The sequence below is a fragment of the Photinus pyralis genome, unplaced genomic scaffold (assembly GCF_008802855.1).
Source record: "Photinus pyralis isolate 1611_PpyrPB1 unplaced genomic scaffold, Ppyr1.3 Ppyr1.4_LG9, whole genome shotgun sequence".
Lineage (NCBI taxonomy): Eukaryota > Metazoa > Arthropoda > Insecta > Coleoptera > Lampyridae > Photinus > Photinus pyralis.
Window position 1 is genome coordinate 18,613,079 of NW_022170878.1, and position 17,631 is coordinate 18,630,709.

The window sequence follows — 17,631 nt, forward strand, 5'->3', positions numbered from 1 at the left end:
GTTAATTGCTGGTGATTCTTCGTATAATAATGTAAGCAATAATGTAAGCAATAACATCTTCCTCATGTTTTGGTTCTACACTTCAAAAAGGTCTGCAAGCAGCAAAGATTGAAACGTCAAACTATCATTTTAAATGTGAACATTGTGATTATGCAAAATAGTGTGAAACATTCCTACAAGTCCGAAAATGGAAAAAACGCACGTGGATGGCCCAATCCTTGATGGGGCTAGACCAGATAGACGCTTTGTATCAAACAGATTACTGTTTCTCACACATCAGTTTCAAATAAGTAGGTACAGTTTGACAGATGTGTACAATAAAGTAAAGTTTGACAGAAGCGTACAATAAAGTTAAACTTTATGGCCGCAAAAGCGACTACAAAATCAACGTTTTTGTGATGATAGCCTAAAAANATTACCAAAAATGTACTTTAATCATGCATATGCTGATTTACAACTTTAATTTATTTTTTATTTTTCCCAAGGGAAGAGTTTGAAGTATGCGCGGAAGCAATTTTTTTTCCATATAACCATAAATATATATTATTATGTAAAATTGGCATTACTTTCTCCACTTTTTATCTTGTGTACTACATGTACTATGTGGACATCGAAGACTTGAATCTATTGCTTGTAATTGAACCCTGACCTAACTCACCTATATGTATCTCTTTTTGTATACGAATAAAATTAAATTTTCCACCAAGGACAATGTGCCCCCCCCCCTCCCCCTGAAAAGTTTTTCTGGATCCGCCACTGGTAAACCCTTGCAGCAAAGTATGATCTTTGCTTGCAGGAAGTAGGGATCAACCGATAAGGCCGAGAATACGGCATTTTTGGCCGATATTGCTATGCCTAAAGGCCGATACCGATAAAATATTGGCGTATGGGCCATTTTCAAAAATTTATTTCTCTGTTATTTCTCACGACACGCTTTGCTTTGCGAATTTTCGTGTGCTAAACACCAGTCTTTAACGTAAATTTAATTATATGATTTATTTATTTACAATTCATTAACAATAAATTTATAACAATCTTGTATTAATTAATTGATAACATAACACGAGCACAATTTGATTTGCTTATATAACAAACACCAATATTTCTCGAAAGTTCCCGAACGCTCTCGAATCGTCTAGAATATTCTCGAACAAACACGTCATATTTCCCGGAAAGAACGTGTTTTGTTTCTTATCGGGGTTTCTAGAATATTCGCTAAATGCGAGTGCGTGGCCGTGAGACCTCTATCAACCCAAATGCATACACGTGCGTTACTACAGCACGGCTCCGGCATGCACAAGCAAAACGGCTACATAAACAGAACCGCTAATTAGGGGCTTTTTGGACGCTTACGCGCAGATGAGCGAAGTCGACCTATGAATTTGTACCGCCAGAGGGAAGTGGCGCATATTCAATTTAAATTTCGTAAACGTGGAAATTGCCTCGATTAGTTTCGCCGAGAGGTAGATAGAAACAGGCCACTTTTTTCTTACAAACTGCGGAAATGTATAATTATGCTTAGTGGTTTCCAAGTAAAACCGACACGCTATGACTAACTTTGTTATTATTGGAGCTATAAATTAGCAAATATCTAGCGTTTTATTACGTTGTAAAATCAGGAAAATAACTGTCTGATCGAATGAAGGTTGTCGCACACTTGCCGTTGCGGACAGTTGTTCTAAAAGGAAGAAGTCCCTATTGGAGTGTATTGAAAAGGACAAGCTTACAGAATTTCATCATTTATTCGAAGACCTAAAGAAGGAGGAATAATATTTTGTTCAATATGTAACGTAAATTTAATTATTTCTACGTCTTCAAATGGATTAATTTATAACAGTCATACAATTCATCACTCACAATATATATCATAGCAAGAACGCATCGAAGTAGGAACTCAACTGTAACGCAATTCGATTTGCTTAGGTATATAGTAAAGTCGAATGTACCCCGAGCGGTTTTGCGCAAAAATAAAAATAGAAAACAAAAAAAAATTTCCGGTTTTTCTCAAAGAATTTGAAGTTACGTGAAAAAAGTGTCTCGGGATAAATAGGACCCCCTGTATATAAATTAATTGACATTCAGATATAGGATTACGGAATTGGTAGTCGCAACTTATAAAAGAAATGAGCTCTACACCCTAAATCATCTGGCTTATGCAGGTATAGTTAAACTCCAATAAATCATCGCCTGAAACTGATATCTTTTCTAGGCGAAAAGTATCGTATATAGCCCGCTATTTATTTTAGTACTGTTCCGAATTCCGTCGTTATACTCGGACAAAAACGGAAGTTTACCCATTATTAAATCAATAATTCTAATTTGTTTGCAATAGTCGATAATCATGGCTTCCTAGTATGTATGTATGTCGAGAGTCGATTCCTACTTTAAGAACGTTGCGAGACATTCCTTGAAGAAATTCTAAAGCTTTTATGGGTCCTTTAAGACTTCCCAAATACTTAAGTCATTTTTAAGAGTCTTTAAGGTACTAAATTTGAGTCTTAAGAAATGTTGAGAGATTTTAGTATTTGTGAGTATTCAACAGTTTCCACAACTTTGAGATGGACCTTAGAGGCCTAGACCTTTTGCGAGAGTCCTTAAAGGGATTGAAAAGCTTTTAATAATCGTTAATAGTTATTTGGGGTCAACGAAATAAGAAACAAAATAAAAGCATTAAGTTATAAAAGCGTTCAACTTATCTGAACTATTACAAAACACTAAAATGCCTCTAGACAGAACAAAAAATAAATAAAATAAAATAATAACATTAAAATAAGTTAAACAATTGACTGATGCGCCGATATACGCGGTATCGCCCAAAAATGTATATTGCAAACTAGGCCTCGGACGGACGGCGTGGGGGCAGAGAGACGGACAGAGAAAGTTGCTGCAATAGCGCACTCAGTTTTTTTTATTAAAAAAAAAGGTCAAGAATGTCCGACTTTTTCAATTAATTCGCTATTTTTCTTTTTATTACAGGAAACGGCATTTCCTCTTCATGTAGGATCCTGATCCGTTAATATCTCGTACAATTGTATTTGCCTCTTCAGGGACCACTATTTTGTGTTTTTGCATACTGCCTTTTTGTTGGGGGTTGAAATATTTTGCAATTTGTGGCAAAACCGAGGGCAAAACTATTCATTTTAGGCTTTTTTGTTTCTACACCTTCTTCACATAACCTCAAATTTTCCGAGAAAAACCGGAACGTAGTTTTTTTTATGACAAAAAAAGAAGACAATTTTTGTGCCCGCAAATTTGCACCGTTTCCGAGATATTCACTATTTTTTGAATAATAATAATAATAATAATAATTCAAAAAAATGCTACTGAATACAGTGTGTACTTATTTTACGGGCTATACAAAAAAATAAAGTTGTAACGTTGTATTGAAAATCTCTCAACGGGGTCTTGTAGAGCTCAAAAAGCGGCAATGAGAATGTGTGTTCAAATAACATCAGAAAAAAAAAATAAAAACCAAAGGGAAATTTCGGTTTTTCTAGCATATCTTCCGAAGCCATCGGAATTTTCTGTTTCTTTTTAAAGCATGATTATAACCGTAATTTGACGATGTCGTTTCTTCTATGGTTTCGGAGATCCCCATGATAGACATCCTTGTCTTTGGACACAGTGTATATGCTGTACAAGATACTACTCTACGCATGAAAAATATCCTGTCGTCATCCGCATATATAGACTAGAATGTTGGCCACCGATTTCGTTGGAGAAACGGCAAACGTCCCGAGTCGTAAGCACTCAGTCGACAATTCCATGACATCCACGACGAACCTAGTCGTCGCTGATTAAGAGGGGTAGTCCGTTTCAGAAATAGAAATCGCACATGGTGCAATCAGAGCGAGCGGTGTGATTCTTCCCTCGACACTATTCGTTTTGATATCTATCTGTGGTCTAGTTTCCCTCACTTCCATAACAGGACGTTTGTTGATATCGAACGGAAAACCGCGGAGGGCGAGTGCAATTCCCTTTATTGCCCAGATCACTTGATCCGCTTGTTACTAGTCTATCAAATCAAAAAAAAATGTTTTTAATTCCATGAAACTGCGCAATCAACGGAGAACATTAATAGGTGCAAATTTACGGCTGCCAAAGGTCAATGTCAATTGGCAACTGATTGTACTCTATTAAACTGCAACTTAAGTGTACGTCCCCACCTCATCCCCATGCGATACGAACAAATCGCAAAAATTACCGCCTTTTTTTCTCTTGAGTATATATTGATAAAGAGATCGAAAAAACATATCAAGGGCACTGGAAAATTGGGCCGTTAAAAAAATCCAGGTAAATTCCGTCACTGTACGCCTACTCCTCGCGTGATCTTAAAATAAATTGCAATCGATTAAAAAAAGTGATGAGTTACATAAATAAGTTGAACTTTGCCCCCCCGCGATAATTGACTATGACTGTCGACAGTCTAATGTATTACTAAACCTATGCGTCAGACGAAAGGGTAATGAACCAGTTGAGGCGATTTTTTCAAAAATTTTCCAAAAAATCTTACCCCTGTCTGTAATGGTCTGCTGTACTTTTCAATTATGGATTTCAGTGCTTTTTACTACTGCGCCTCATTAATGTAAATGAAGTGGTTTGGAAGTGGTTCAATTTTTTTGATCTCCGATAGCTTCTTGGAAGATCTCTAAGTGCTAAAATGGTCTTAGATTACTAAGAAATTTTGGAAAAGGTTTATTGAAAAACCAAGCGACAAGTTCCTAGGTAATGATTCCAAAAAAAATCCTAGGAAATTGAAAAAAAAAACACGCCAGATAATTTCCAAAAGGTGTAGAAAATATCATCGAGCGATTCGTAATCGTTGATTAGGCGCATAGATTATACCGTATTTTCCCAAAATGTTACACTTTTCCTCAACTTATGAGGGCCTGAAATGGCTTGGGGAAAGGGACCCATGGAATGAGTATCGAAATTAAGTCTTTGTATCTTTGTTGCAGGATGGATAGGATCACGTCACGTCGTTACGTTCATGCTGTTCCTGGGAATGGCGAACGCCTACGTTATGAGAACCAACATGTCCGTCGCGATTGTAGCGATGGTCGACCACGACGCTATCGCGCCCGAAAATCCCGAAATAGACGAAGAGTGCGGCGCATATAACGCGGTATGGGGTCGACCGTTACACAGCGGGGGACGTTTGTTAATTTTCTTTGGTTTTTCCAGACGAAACCGCCGATGGACAACGGCAACGGCGAATTCGCGTGGGAGGCCGACAAGCAAAGCCTCATATTAAGTTCCTTTTTCTACGGTTACGTTGTTACGCAGATTCCCTTCGGGATCTTGTCGAAGAAATTTGGAGCGCTGTGGTTTTTGGGCGTGGGAATGTTGATTAATTCGGTATTCGCATTCCTGGTACCGGTATCGGCGCATTGGGGTTTCGGATGGTTGCTAGCGTGTCGCTTTATTCAAGGATTAGGGGAGGTAAGTTGCAGTTTGCAAGAAGTACAATAAGTGAAATTCATTTTCGGCTCGTAAGTCCGAGCGAAAATGTGCACATTTCACTTTTGTACCTTGTCTTGGTATTCAAACATTCATTTCTGGCCAGGGCCCTATTGTACCATGCACGCATGCGTTGTTGGCTAAGTGGATTCCTCCTAACGAAAGAAGTCGCATGGGCGCATTCGTTTACGCAGGTATATGTTTTTTCTATTTACCCGTCCCTCGTCCAGTTGGTTTGTGTCTTACCATTCGGACTCGGGTCAATGAGTAACCATCCGTTTGCTTTCAGGTGCACAGTTTGGAACGGTCATTTCGATGCCTTTAAGTGGGCTATTATCCGACTCATCACTTCGATGGCCATCGGTTTTCTACGTTTTTGGAGCTATCGGTACCATTTGGTCGATTTTATTTCTACTGTTCGTGTTCGAAGATCCGGAACGTCACCCCAGGATTTCAGACGAGGAGAAACATTACATTAAGAAATCCTTGTGGGGGGCGGCGAACGCAACGGTGAGTCTTACGCTAGCCAAAGTGGGCGAGCCTGAACTGTTGATCCACAGTCTCCACCCATACCGTGGAAATCCATCGTGACGTCGTTGCCATTTTGGGCCATCCTCATCGCGCACATGGGTCATAATTATGGCTACGAGACTTTAATGACCGAACTTCCTTCGTACATGAACCAAGTGCTGCACTTCAGCCTGAAAAGCGTAAGTCCACCACATTTAACTCGCTTTTCCTCACGTCAAGATTACAGAATGGATTCTTGTCGGCCTTGCCGTACCTCGCCATGTGGATTTTTTCAATCTTCATCAGTCACGTGGCCGACTGGATGTTAACAAGCGGCAGATTCTCGCACACTGTGGTTAGAAAAGTGATCAACGGAATTGGTAAGTGCCCCGAAAACTAGCCACAGTCGCCATAGGTCAATTCGCCAAACCATAGGTCAATTCGGTCCAGGAATCGCATTAATCGCGGCAGCTTTCACCGGTTGCGATCGATGGCTGACAGTGGGTCTACTCACCGTCGGCGTCGGCCTTAACGGCGGCATATACTCAGGCTTCAAAGTAAACCATTTAGACATATCGCCCAGATTCGCCGGAATTCTCATGGCATTCACGAACTGTCTGGCCAATCTCGCCGGATTACTCGCGCCGCTTTACGCCGGATACATGGTCAAAGGCCAGGTGAGTAATCCCCTCTCCTTTTAACTTCCAAAATTAATTGCCCAACTTTCAGCCGACGCTAAAACAGTGGGGAAAGGTGTTCGTGACCGCGGGCGGTGTTTATATAGTCGTCGCCACGATCTTCGCCATATTTGCCTCGGGCGACAGGCAGCCGTGGGACAATCCCGACAACGACGAAAAAACCGAACAAACTCGCAGCGCGGAGAACGGCGAGAATCACACGAATGTCCAAGTGACGGAAACGTAGAATTAATTTTAAGTTTAAACCTTAAGTACAACGTTATATTTATTTTTTAATTTTCCTGTAGTTATATGAGTAGATGTGGATAAGTGCGAGCGAACGTGTTAACAGTAAACCTTTTTTTATAAACCTGGACTCTTATTTTGACAATAAGAAATGTACATTTTCTGAAAAGGTATTCGCAAAGGGCGGTTGGAACGTCTCTACAATTAATTAGATCAACTCCTTTTTTATGCGCCAATTTCATTGGGATTGCGCTTTCTCTGCAATAGACCTGGCTCAATGAGAGTTTTATGGATTTTGGCCAAGTTGAACTACTTTCACGTGAGCTGTACGACGGCTCAAAACACATTGAATATCAATAACATTATGTGATTCAGCTGTAACACTGTACTTACATAAACCAATCCGGACACGACTTTATCAAGCTATTAAAAAAATCCATGCCGCATCTTGCCTTCGATTGTCAAAGATAAAAAGCGCGCAAGTCTTCTGGACAATATTTAAAAGAAATTTAAAATTAACACAAATTTATGGCATGATTTAATATAACATGGACGGTCAATGGTATTCTTGCATTTTTTAAAGGTTAACTAGCATATAATAATAATAATAATAAATGTCTTTATTGTCAAGCGAACAAACAGCAGATAAATAACATTTCTTTGTTGATACATTTATGCGTGACAATAGGTGAAAGTTCAGGGGCAGGCACAAGCGCCGCTCCTGGTCTTCCACTTGGACCAAAATCAGCAACGGGAACAGAGCTGGGCAGAATACTTTCAAAAGTATTCGAATACAGTAAAAAGTATTCAAATACTTGTCACTCAAATACATTAAAAATTTAAAATAGTATTCTACCTAGATAAAAGGCTTAATACTACTTAAAAAATCAAGTTATACTTTGTATGGGGTTAGCTTTTTTTATATTTCTATTGTTATATACAAATTTAAGAGGAGTAAAAGCGTATTATTATTATTATATTATTATATAGGAGGTACAGTCGTGGTCAGAAGTAATGTCCTCCCTTAGAAACTGCAACTGTAGAAAAAGTACCAATGTGTCAGTTTCTCCGTGATTTAGTTCAATTTCATTTCAATCTTAGGCATTTTCCTCATGTTGAAAAGAAGCTCAAATCTCACAGGAGATCCGGTATATTAATTATGTGCTACACTTGAGATAATCGAGGGACATTACTTCTGACCAAAACCGTACCTACCAGGACCTTTCTTATACCAGTTATATCCTTAAGAATACGTATACCAGTTTTCAAAGCGATCGTACGTCGTGCACATGATACGTACGCCTTTCTGAAATTAATCCTAGCGATTTTGGAACAGATCGATTTTTGACCATCCGTTTGTCCGTGTGCATAGTTTGTTTAGAAACGTGCGATCGCTTTGAAAATTGGTACACATGGTCTTAAGGACATAAGAAAGGTCCTTATTGTTTTTAAGTTACGTAGACTATCGAGTTCGGTATTCAGATGTATCGGATTTTTACATTTGATTTTGTGACAATGGAAACTTTCCCTAAAAATGTCTAAATTGTTCTCAAATATTTGAATAACTTAAAAGTACTGCCTTTCTTTGAAGCCGGAAAAAAAATTGTCGAGATCGACCGGGAAAACATTTTCTTATAGAATGTGGCCTGTAGAATCCATAATTTCAAACAGTTCCAAGATTGGGCTACTAGTTCAAAAGTTACCGCCCTTTGAATTTTCTTTCGAAATTGGTTTCTAGTCTATAACTTTTGATTGAGAAGTCTGATCGAAAAAGTACGAATTGTTTTGGATTCTACGCACCAAAATTAATAAGAAAAAGTGTTTTCCCGAGAAATTTTGGTGCAGTCGATTTTTGGTAAAAAAGGAAGGTTATACACTGCCTTTTTTTGAGCCCCGAAAAAAAAATTGTCTCAGATCGACCCGGAAAAAAAATTTTCTTATAGAATGTGGCCTGTAGAATCCATAATTTCAAACAGTTCCAAGATTGGGCTACTAGTTCAAAAGTTACAGCCCTTTGAATTTTTTTTCGAAATTTGTTTTTTGTCCATAACTTTTGATTGAGAAGTCTGATCGAAAAAGTACGAATTGTTTTGGATTCTACGCACCAAAATTAATAAGAAAAAGTGTTTTCCCGAGAAATTTTGGTGTAGTCGATTTTTGGTAAAAAAGGAAGGTTATACACTGCCTTTTTTTGAGCCCCGAAAAAAAAATTGTCTCAGATCGACCCGGAAAAAAATTTTCTTATAGAATGTGGCCTGTAGAATCCATAATTTCAAACAGTTCCAAGATTGGGCTACTAGTTCAAAAGTTACAGCCCTTTGAATTTTCTTTCGAAATTGGTTTCTAGTCTATAACTTTTGATTGAGAAGTCTGATCGAAAAAGTACGAATTGTTTTGGATTCTACGCACCAAAATTAATAAGAAAAAGTGTTTTCCCGAGAAATTTTGGTGTAGTCGATTTTTGGTAAAAAAGGAAGGTTATACACTGCCTTTTTTTTTGGCCCAAAAAAAAATTGTCTCAGATCGACCGGGAAAAAAAATTTTCTTATAGAATGTGGCCTGTAGAATCCATAATTTCAAACAGTTCCAAGATTGGGCTACTAGTTCAAAAGTTACAGCCCTTAGAATTTTTTTTCGAAATTTGTTTTTTGTCCATAACTTTTGATTGAGAAGTCTGATCCAAAAAGTACGAATTGTTTTGGATTCTACGCACCAAAATTAATAAGAAAAAGTGTTTTCTCGAGAAATTTTGGATTAGTCGATTTTTGGTAAAAAAGGCCCGAAACAAAATTGTCTCAGATCGACCCGGTAAAAAAAGGAAGGTTAAGTATTCAAATACTATGCGAAGTATTCGAATACTTCTCAAAGTATTCAAATACCTTGCGAAGTGTTCGAATACTAAATATTTGTGAAAGTATTTGAGTTACAAATACAAATACTGCTTCCATAAAAGTATTTAATTACAAAGTATTTGAATACTAAAAAGTATTTACAAAATGGAATACTGCCCAGCTCTGAACGGGAAGGAAGAAAATAAAATTTACAATATAAATAGAAGAAAGAAAGAGGAAAGAAATAAAATCTACGATATAATTAGGATGATATGGAAAGGACGATCTAAGCGCGTCAATAATAGTGATTCAATCCAAAGGAATAAGTGAAAAAATAAAGAGGAAAAATTGTTGGCGAATGATTGATAAATTTGATTTGTTATCTGTATATAAATTAGTGAAATGAGTACTATTTAAACAAGTTCACAGCTTCCTGATTATTAACTACTTCCCTCGTTATAAATTTTTATTTGGGTTACCGTAAAATTATGGATATTAACAATATCCCATGCGATTTTCGTTTTGTTACAAGAATCATATACCTACGTGTGGTGTTTATGCTTCCTCTTCATCATTCATTTGTGGACAGTTCAAACAGCTTCTTTGGCAGTTGGCACAGGCAGCGGTGCAAAATACGCCAGCCTTCTTGCAACCCCGATAACATTGAATATTTCTGTAATATACAAGGAATAGTCAAAAAGCTGTATTTGAACATGTAGGTATTAAATATATCTGGAATATGTATGTACGTGCCTTGTAAGCTGAGATATACTAGTAATGCGAATGGGAATATCTCAGATATAGGTAACCTTAAAAGTATATTCTCTATTTATTCTCAATATTCTTAGGATATTTACCACTTCTGATATTCTGAGAATAAACTTACAGAATATTCTCAGTTTATTCAGAATCTTCACTGTTTATAAGATACTTATAGCTCTTTCGGATGTTCTGAACATAAACTTGAATTAACGGTATCCGTTTCTTCTCAATATTCTTAGAACATGCTCTACACTTGACCCATCACTACTCTGCATGTGCAATTTTGGAAGTATGAATATTCACAGGACATTCATATGGTTATTGGAATAGGTATGCAGCTTTGATTATAAAATTTATATATATATTCAAAGGTATGCCGTATAATACAATCCACAATATCATCAACGGAACACAATTCTCACATTGAATTTAATTTTTAATTTGTTTAAATAAAAATATGTACGTGGAGAAAAAAATTATTTATTAAAAAAAATTCCCACATTTAAACTTATCGGCATGCCATAAGTATAAGGTGTATTACAAGAACGAAACATCACATTTTCGATTTTCCCAATCAGTTATCCTGGAGATGACACCAAAGAGTAAGGTACTCTTTGGTGACACAACACAATCTCGTACTAAACGGAAATGTTTGCAGTGGCGACATCTAGGTAAATTTCCCCGAAGTTTAGCGGATGAGATATATAAGTAGTTGACAACCTATAATAAAGATAATTTTTAATTCAAAATAAGTGTCTACCGAACCACTTACCTAAAACAGACATTTTGTGTATTGTAATTAAGGCTTGAAATTAACACGTGATTGTGACAAAACGAATATTCCCCATACATCCAGGGAATTTTATAACAGAATATTCAATACAGAAAATCAAGAAATATATTAATAGTGTATATTCATTGCTGAATATCCTTGGAATATGCCAGACGAACGTATATATTCATGGAAGGGACCACTTAAACGCACCCAAGGACAAGAACCCTGGAGGAACTACGCTAACACTACGCGATCAAAATTGAGTTGCTGTTGAGTCACCTTTGGAATTTTTGGTTTACATGGGAAATCGTATTTAACTTGAACTTCCAAAGGCGACTCGATCGCCACTCATTTTAATCGCCCATTATGTCGAGAACAAAATGGCGGATATCAGTTGTCCAATTAACAAATTGAATTAGAGTGCCACCATCAGTAAGGTTCCCTCCTCGTCACGATATCGCGCAAAGTTGTTCACGATAGGAGAGCAAGTGGCAGTGGAAGGATCGCAGTTGGCCGGTGGAGGGAAGCTTCAACCCAAATATAGAGGACCATATACAGAATTCGGAGTGTACTGGCAAATGAAAGATACGTGGTATTCAAAAAAGGACGGCGAACTACTTTAGCTGCTATTTGCTAATGAGCAATTGAGACGCTAAATTTTGAACGTCAGTGAGAGCAGCAAAATCCTTCTACCGTATGTGACATCGGGCAAAGCGGAGTGAAATCTGCGAAGTGTCCCAAAAATATGTGCCTGTAGATTAGGGGAAGTAAGTACTCCATAAGTTAGCTTTGCGTAATAATGCATACCAATTGTTCCTATTCAAGTTAAGCCGCTGACAAAAAATCAATTGTAATAGCAAGAGACTGCGCTAGTTCTTTTAGGGTCTGTAGTCGGAAAGCCCACGAAATAAAGACAACTTTCAACATGTCGGCAATAACAATGTGTAGTGTTTGCGACGGTGATAACTGTAATAGTAATAGACAATAGATTTATTAATCACATCAAATCGATTGGCAATGTTATTAAAATCTATAAACGTTTCTTTTTACCTATATAAATAAAAATGAAATTTGTATAAAAGATAATTTCCAAAAAATTGTACGGAAAGACATTTTTTATTTTCCGTCATTTTAAATCGCAATATCCAATAGATGACGCCAAAATGAAATCTATTCTTAGATGTAGGTATACGTATTATACCAATCTACTATACAGTGACTCTATACACGACAGTTGCGACAATTAAATATGGTTTCATTTTTGATTGGTTGCTAAATCACGTGGTGTACCACCCGCAGCCATTTTGTGGCAAACTCTCAAAGGTTTACTTACGTCATGTCATGTTCAGTGACATAATCACTGTAATGCCATGTATGCGTGGTTGTTTCGCGGTAAACCGTTCAGATTTGTAAAGGATTAGGGGGTATTACACCCCTAAATTAAACACTATACAACAATTTACAATGGGCGTTTGCTTTATAATATAATTTATTGTATTTTCACAAGTTTAGGGCATTAAGTCCAATCGTTTCTAGGTATAGGTACAGTGACATAATTTAGAACAGTGGCGTCAGTGGCGACAACCGGGTATCTCGTTTTTGACTGGTCGCTGGTTTCGGTCGCCATATTGGGGCTAAAATGCTATACTTTGGTATGGGAGTTTACACTTTTCTTTGTGCTCTTGTGAAATTCTGTGAATAAAGGTGCTACTTACAAATATATTCCATAAAACGCAACAGAATTTTATTTAGCGTCATTCGCTAAAGTCCAAGAGGATTAGGTATAGGTTCATACTTGCGGAATCCAAAACTCTCAAGTATTATAATAATCAATTCGACTAAATGGAGGAGATACAGTTAGAAAGATTCGATATGAGCGCACCGGAAAAGTATTATTACAGATAAGATAAGGCACACTGATCTGATCCTTCAGCACCAAGACCCGTTATCTCAGGTTCGTGAAAAGTAATCTAGGCACTAGACAGTTGTTATTAGCTATTATCTCAGAGATTCATGATTCGGAAAGTAGGTACCTATACCTAGTGTCCTGCTGGATGCAATAGAAAACGAGTTCCATTGCTACTAGTCAAGTCACTAATGCTACCATAACACTCCAAACTCAGGAAATGACTGCGGCCTAAATCGGAACACATCTTTTCCAAAGTTTCACAACAATAGCACTCACGAAGGGCTTGAGAAACGGACGGAAATGCGCTCTACTGTAATAAACGCATTTTCATGGATTGCATTGCAAATGCTAGGATAGGTATCTATTGCACCAGAGACTGGGACCATATAAGTTATTACTTTGTAAACCCCAAATATAAACGCTTTTGAACAGGTGAACATTTAATTGGGAAAATATGCATCATTTATAGATTTCAATAAAATCTTCATAGAAAAAGTACAGTTTGGATGTGATTAATAAATCTATTATTTATTATTATTACAGTTATCACCGTTGCAAACACCACACATCGTTATTTTCGACATGTTGTAAGTTACCATCAATTCCTTGGCATTCCGATTACAGACCCTAAAAGAACTAGCGCAGTCTCTTGCTGTTACATGTGATTTTTTGTCAGTGGAAACTTGAATAGAAAAAATAGGTATTATGCATTATTACGCAAAGCTAAATTATAGAGAACTTACTTCCTGTAACATACAGGCACGTATTTTTGGAACATGTCGCAAATTTAATTCCGCCTTGCCCGCTTTCACATTCGGTAGGAGTTTGGCCCTTATTGGTGCTCAAGCATTGAAGACAGGGAAAATCAGCTAAGTTTTTCATTGGTCAGTTAAAAAAAATTAAAAAAGTGAAGTAGATAGGTACTTACCCACAGTAACACAAATTAGGGACGCGATGACAACCAGCAAAGTTTTAAAATACATGTTGACGGTGATTTGCTTGTAGGTATACCTATGGGTATTTATAGACATCTGCCCCAAACTGTGCCCACGCAGGTGATAAACAGATAAAATGCATCTTGAAAAATTGATATCAACAAAAAACAAATTTCGAAACCCGACAAATAACAGTCAACTCCACTTTCAGCTTCACCGAAGTGATCTTTTGTCGATCCAGTAAATAGCATTCTTCACGGAGGGGACACAATATCTATTATGGCCATGCGACTTAAGATTCTTAATTACGTTCTTAGTATAACAAATACCAATTTGGTTATCTAAGATGCGATTTTCAAAATTCGATAAGACAAATATGTTCTGGAAAATAACAAATAATGGAAATGATAAAACTGAAACAATGAAGATACTCAAATTTCATGGTCAACTCTCGATACGGTTTCAGATATGCTTGTTTTTCGGCTCTTATGGTAAACTAATATGCTCGTCCGCCCCATATTACTCAGTACGTTGGCAACGTTGACCCTCAGCGTCGAAATAATTATTTCAAAGATTAGGTGGCAATGAAAGGCTCCTTAAAGTGTCTTGTATCAGGAGAATATGATGTGCGAGAAGATTGAAGGTTAGGATAAAAAATTAGTGAGGTTAGGTTAGGGTGATAGTGAGGTTAGCTCAAAAAAAGGCACCTTCCTTTTTTACCAAAAATCGACTGCACCAAAATTTCTTGGGAAAACACTTTTTCTTATTAATTTTGGTGCATAGAATCCAAAACAATTCGTACTTTTTCGATTAGACTTCTCAATTAAAAGTTATAGACTAGAAACCATTTTCGAAAGAAAATTCAAAGGGCTGTAACTTTTGAAATAGTAGCCCAATCTTGGAACTTTGTTTAATTAGTTTAAATATAATATCATTGATAAATTCAATGATGATATATATCTATGGATGATATTAACAAGTGCGCCATCTCCTTGGTAATCGATACACTTTTTTCATTTTATAGTATTTTAAGTTTAGTTGAGATGTCGCCACGTACGTAACTTCATTTGAAATTGCTTTTGAATTTATGCGATTAATAGCCACCTTGGACTTAGTTTTCCCTAAATGGCACTTCAAGATGGACGGAGTCTTGCAAAATCTGTAGAGCAATTGTAGTTCAATGCCCCGGATTTTGTTTAATTAGTTTAAATATAATATCATTGATAAATTCAATGATGATATCATAGATATATAAATACCTAGATACAGCCATCCTTAACAAACGTACCTCGGTTTTTAAAAAACATATCAAAGAAATTTGTACATCTCTCCATTACTTTCTAACCAAGAAGAAACATGTTCTATCTCTTTTTATTGCATTAACCACTATGTCGTACGCGAATCGGACGCTTAAAACAAACTTAGCGCGTCCCATAGTCATGTGACAGTTGACACATATCACGATCGCGCGAAATCAAATCTAACTAAAAATATTCGCCCTAAACATGATGGGCGGTTTTTTCACTAAATATTATGTAATTATTGCGTTTTCAATTGAATACGAATAACATTAGTGCTTGCCATAATGATAGACGCGTCCATAATTGTTATTCCTGAAACAGTTTTATTACATAGAGCTACGCCATTCAAATTTGGGACTATGTTTACCTTGTTTGGCATGATGTGCTGCAGTGAATTCATTGCTGGCTTGCAGAATATCAAAAAAACCGTAAGTAAGTAAAGTTTATGTTCATCATTTTAATTTTAATTGCATGGTTTTAGGCGTAATGGTAACGGAGATTAAGTTGCGACAGGAAGTGAATTCGTTTCCAATTATCATTTTGGCCTATATGATGTTGATGCAGTGCGTTTGTATCATGATCACGAAGGATCCGTGCAATATTCTTAGGAAAACGAGATTCATAGACTGTGTGTGCGTGCAATATCAAATTTTGGTCGCTACGCGTCTTGCCTACCTTTCGGCATATGTCCAATCGGTGGGGTTTCTTTTTGAAATTATAGTGCTAATTGTTGTAAGCTACACGTGTACATTTATTTAAAATAAATACAACATCTTAACAATGATATTCAATTGGTGATAATACTCATTTAGTGAACATTTATTACGTTTGTAAAAGTTCACAATCCGAATCATCGTCAGATGAAATTGACAAATCCGAATCATCACTGTCATTATTAACACTTATTATAAAGTTCAGAAACATCAACCAATATAACTTCTCTTTTAAATTAATCACTTTCCACATGTTCACACACTTTCTTCCAGTTGTCAGCTGTAATTTTTTCAAATTCTTCATTTGCCAGCTTTCTAAGTAACATCTTCCATTTTAAATGTAACATTTCTTGCTGCTAAGCGATTTAAATAAATAAAAGGGCGGTTTATTTATGTTGTAAAGTCCCAAATCTGATCATTTTCTTTGTGATTTGTGCTAACAATTTGATTGACAGTTATAATAAATAATGCGAATCTTGTCTTCCATGCTCAGGGTACCTCTATAAAGGATAGCGCTATACGTAATTAATGTGCCGAAAGTGATGGTAACAGATGGTACGTCCTTTTGAACTATGTTGGGGTATGGCTGTATCTATGTATTTATATATCTATGGGATGATATTAACAAGTGCGCCATCTCCTTGGTAATTGATACACTTTTTTCACGTTATAGTATTTTAAGTTTAGTTGAGATGGCGCCACGCACGTAACTTCCTTTGAAATTGCTTTTGAATTTATGCGATTAATAGACGCCTTGGACTTAGTTTTCCCTAAATGGCACTTCAAGATGGACGGAGTCCTTTTGAACTTGGAACTGTTTGAAATTATGGATTCTACAGGCCACATTCTATAAGAAAATTTTTTTTTCCGATTCGATCTGTATTATGTTCTCAATTTAAATTAGAATTAAGTCTAAAAATCTAGCGCGCTGTTGCTAGGGAAAAAAAGGATTGTCAATTATTATTTTTTAGTTAATTACGCATCGCTTTTCAATTAGGATATTAATTTCGACATAAATAGATCTCTGTACTTCTGTGTTATGGATAATTAAAGTTTACTAAACTAAAGACATGTGAATTTAACTAATAGTGTGCCACCTCAAAATACACAACAATCTGAGACAATTTTTTTTTCGGGGCTCAAAAAAAGGCAGTTATTACCTTCCTTTTTTACCAAAAATCGACTGCACCAAAATTTATCGGGAAACCACTTTTTGTTATTAATTTTGGTGTGTAGAATCCAAAACAATTCGTACTTTTTCGATTAGACTTCTCAATCAAAAGTTATAGACTAGAAACCAATTTCGAAAAAAATTCAAAGGGCTGTAACTTATGAACTAGTAGCCCAATCTTGGAACTGTTTGAAATTATGGATTCTACAGGCCACATTCTATAAGAAAATTTTTTTTCCGGATCGATTTGAGACAATTTTTTTGCAGGCCTCAAAAAAGGGCAGTGTATAACCTNCTTTTTATTTATTTAAATCGCATAGCAGCAAGAAATGTTACATTTA

At 36.5% G+C, this 17,631-nt stretch overlaps 1 protein-coding gene and 2 long non-coding RNA genes across 4 annotated transcripts in view; 1 reads left to right on the forward strand and 2 right to left on the reverse strand.

The window, feature by feature from the left end:
* Positions 1-7,017, forward strand: part of LOC116180393 (putative inorganic phosphate cotransporter) — a 33,904-nt gene extending 26,887 nt beyond the window's left edge. For both annotated transcript variants that reach the window (XM_031500360.1, XM_031500359.1), the window contains exons 2-9: positions 4,959-5,125; positions 5,185-5,442; positions 5,567-5,654; positions 5,750-5,970; positions 6,021-6,170; positions 6,218-6,350; positions 6,406-6,647; positions 6,700-7,017. In XM_031500360.1, the coding sequence (XP_031356220.1) occupies positions 4,959-5,125; positions 5,185-5,442; positions 5,567-5,654; positions 5,750-5,970; positions 6,021-6,170; positions 6,218-6,350; positions 6,406-6,647; positions 6,700-6,894 (1,454 nt within the window). In that variant the 3' untranslated portion in view covers positions 6,895-7,017. The remainder of the gene's footprint in view (positions 1-4,958; positions 5,126-5,184; positions 5,443-5,566; positions 5,655-5,749; positions 5,971-6,020; positions 6,171-6,217; positions 6,351-6,405; positions 6,648-6,699) is intronic.
* Positions 7,018-10,950: 3,933 nt separating this feature from the next.
* Positions 10,951-12,070, reverse strand: LOC116181323. Its single transcript, XR_004147236.1, has 2 exons — positions 11,259-12,070; positions 10,951-11,206 (listed from the first exon to the last, which is right to left on the reverse strand). It is a non-coding gene; the product is annotated as an uncharacterized LOC116181323 (long non-coding RNA).
* Positions 12,071-13,592: 1,522 nt separating this feature from the next.
* Positions 13,593-14,345, reverse strand: LOC116181322. Its single transcript, XR_004147235.1, has 3 exons — positions 14,099-14,345; positions 13,914-14,039; positions 13,593-13,852 (listed from the first exon to the last, which is right to left on the reverse strand). It is a non-coding gene; the product is annotated as an uncharacterized LOC116181322 (long non-coding RNA).
* Between the last annotated feature and the right edge of the window lie 3,286 nt (positions 14,346-17,631).